The 2,942-nt window shown below is 53.7% G+C and overlaps 1 protein-coding gene across 5 annotated transcripts in view; it reads left to right on the plus strand.

Annotated features, from left to right (window-relative positions):
- The window catches only part of TSNAXIP1 (translin-associated factor X interacting protein 1), a 25,565-nt gene that overhangs the window by 16,869 nt on the left and 5,754 nt on the right, over window positions 1–2,942 (plus strand). For 2 of the 5 annotated variants that reach the window (XM_011996719.1, XM_011996717.1), the window contains exons 3-4: window positions 997–1,109; window positions 1,256–1,382. The exons of 2 other annotated variants lie outside the window; for them this stretch is intronic. Coding sequence is in view for 2 of the 3 variants with exons in the window: in XM_011996717.1 (XP_011852107.1) it covers window positions 997–1,109; window positions 1,256–1,382 (240 nt within the window). In the remaining variant the exon portion in view is untranslated. The remainder of the gene's footprint in view (window positions 1–996; window positions 1,110–1,255; window positions 1,383–2,942) is intronic. One more of the 5 variants, XM_011996718.1, reaches the window with a different exon arrangement.

Raw genomic sequence — 2,942 nt, forward strand, 5'->3', positions numbered from 1 at the left:
GAGTCTCGCTCTGTCGCCAGGCTGGAGTGCAGTGGCACGATCTCTGCTCACTGCAAACTCCGCGTCCCAGGTTCACGCCATTCTCCTGCCTCAGCCTCCCAAGTAGCTGGGACTAAGGGCACTCACCCCACGCCCAGATAATTTTGTTTTTGTACTTTTAGTACAGACAGGGTTCCACCACATTAGCCAGGACGGTCTCAATCTCCTGACCTCATGATCCCGCATTGGCCTCCCAAAGTGCTGGGATTACACGCGTGAGCCACCGCGCCCAGCCTAATTTTTTTTGTATTTTTAGTAGAGACGGGGTTTCACCGTGTTAGCCAGGATGGTCTCGATCTCCTGACCTCGTGTCTGCCCACCTTAGCCTCGGAAAGTGCTGGGAATTACAGGCGTGAGCCACTATGCCCGACTATGCTTTCTCATTGCATCCTCACATCAATACACTGTGACAAAGACTACCATCATCCCTATTTTACAGACGTGAGGACTAAGGCTCAGAGAAGTTGACATAGCTAATAAGGGACATCTGAGACTTAACCCCAGCCCTCTCTAACTCAAGAACCCACAGTCTTAATTATGAACCATGTTGAGAGATGTCTGTAAAAAACATCAGGGCTGGCTGGGTGTGGTGGCTCACGCCTGTAATCCCAGCACTTTGGGAGGCCGAGGTGGGTGGATCATGAGGTCAGGAGTTCAAGACTAGCCTGGTCAAGATGGTAAAACCCTGTATCTACTAAAAATACAAAAATTAGCCAGGCGTGGTGGTGCGTGCCTGTAATCCCAGCTACTCGGGAGGCTGAGGCAGAGAATAGCTTGAACCCAGGAGGTGGAGGTTGCAGTGAGCTGAGATCGTACCACTGCACTCCAGCCTGGAGAACAGAGCAAGACTGTCTCAAAAAGAAAAAAAAAAGTCAGGACTGGGGGAGGACGGATGGAGAGAAACATTAGTAAGGGGAGCAATGTTGCCATGGTAACCCCACCTGTCCCTCCCTGCAGACTGGTCAGTTCTCTGTGGGTGGGCACCTGTCCCCATGGCCCACATACACCAGTGGCCAGACCATTTTGCAAAATCGAAAACCCTGTTCAGATGACTACCGGAAGCGAGTAGGGTAAGCCAGGGTCAGTCCCATGGTGAGTGGGCTGGCATGGGCCAGGCTTTGGGCCAGGAGATGGCAGGGGCGTGTGTTGCCCCAGACTGAGGGCACAAGAGCCCCGTGGGGGTGCTGGCCACATTATCAGCCACCATCCCCTGCAGGAGCTGCCAGCAGCATCCCTTTCGCACTGCCAAGCCCCGGTACTTGGAGGAGCTGGAAAACTACCTACGCAAGGAGCTCCTCCTGCTGGACCTGGGCACAGACTCCACCCAGGAACTAAGGCTGCAGGTCAGAGCCACAGAAGAAACTTGGGGAGGGCGGGGAAAGGGTGGGAAGAAGCTTCACCTACCGGCCAGGTACAGTGGCTCACGCCTGTAATCCCAGCACTTTGGGAGGCCGAGGCGGGTGGATCACCTGAGGCGGGTTGACCAGCCTGGCCAACATGGCAAAACCCCGTCTCTACTAAAAGTACAAAATTTAGCCGGGCATGGTGGTGGGCACTGGTAGTCTCAGCTACTCAGGAGGCTGAGGCAGGAGAATCACTTGAGCCCGGGAGGGAGCGGTTGCAGTGAGACGAGATCACACCACTGCACTCCAACCTGGGCGACAAGAGTGAGTCTCCGTCTCAAAAACAAAAAAAAAGCCTCACCTACAAGGTGAGCACCTCAGACCTTCAGGGGATACCCACCTCTCCCAGCTCTCCTGGGTCTCCTTCCCTGAACAGAAGCAAGAAACATCCTATGAAAATGCCAGTGAGGCCGGACACAGTGGCTCAGGCTTACGCCTGTAATCCCAGCACTTTGGGAGGCTGAGGCAGGAGGATCGCTTGAGGTCAGGAGTTCAAGACCAGCCTGGCCAACATGGATCACGAGGTCAGGATATCGAGACCACAGTGAAACCCCGTCTCTACTAAAAATACAAAAAAAATTAGCCAGGCGTGTTGGCGGGCGCCTGTAGTCCCAGCTGCAAGCTTGAACCCAGGAGGCAGAGGTTACAGTAAGCCAAGATCGTGCCACAGCACTACAGCCTGGGCGACGGAGCGAGACTCTGTCAAAAAAAAAAAAAAGAAGGCCGGGCACGGTGGCCCACACCTGTAATCCCAGCACTTTGGGAGGCCAAGGCGGGCAGATCACCAGGTCAGGAGATCGAGACCATCCTGGCTAACACAGTGAAACCCCATCTTTACTAAAAATACGAAAAATTAGCTGGGCGTGGTGGCGGGCGCCTGTAGTCCCAGCTGCTCAGGAGGCTGAGGCAGGAGAATGGCATGAACCCAGGAGGCAGAGCTTGCAGTAAGCCAAGTTCGTGCCACTGCACTCTAGAGTGAGACGCTGTCTCAAAAAAAAAAAAAAAAAAAAAGAAAGAAAACGCCAGTGAGCAGGCAAGGCTGCAATGTGGCTGTGAAAGTCTCCTGAGGCTAGAGTTTCCTCACCTGAGTCAGGTGGCCTGGATGCTGTGCCCAGTCCCTACAGCTCTGTGATCCCCGGTGCCCAGGTTAGGTCACGACATCAGTGAATGGAGCCTGATGCTGGCAGTTGGGCAAGCAGGGGTCACGCCGTGTTTACCAGCCCAGTGGCAACAACCCCAAGCTTAAGGAACCAGCCCAGATGCATAAGGAGGGAGGGAGGGAGACAGAGAGATATATATATATAAGATCCAACCCAGATTCCGGTGTATATTAGGGAGAGAATCACCAAATCTGCTCAAACAAGGATGATGACAGATAATTCCTGCCTTTTGACTTAGTCTAAAGCATTTACTGACTGGCTGTGTGCAAGTGCAAGGCCCTGGGCTGGGGCCTTACGTCGATCTCCTGAGCAGATAAGGAAGAAGGCATACCACTATGGT

Source organism: Mandrillus leucophaeus, unplaced genomic scaffold (assembly GCF_000951045.1).
Source record: "Mandrillus leucophaeus isolate KB7577 unplaced genomic scaffold, Mleu.le_1.0 Scaffold522, whole genome shotgun sequence".
Taxonomy (NCBI): Eukaryota; Metazoa; Chordata; class Mammalia; order Primates; family Cercopithecidae; genus Mandrillus; species Mandrillus leucophaeus.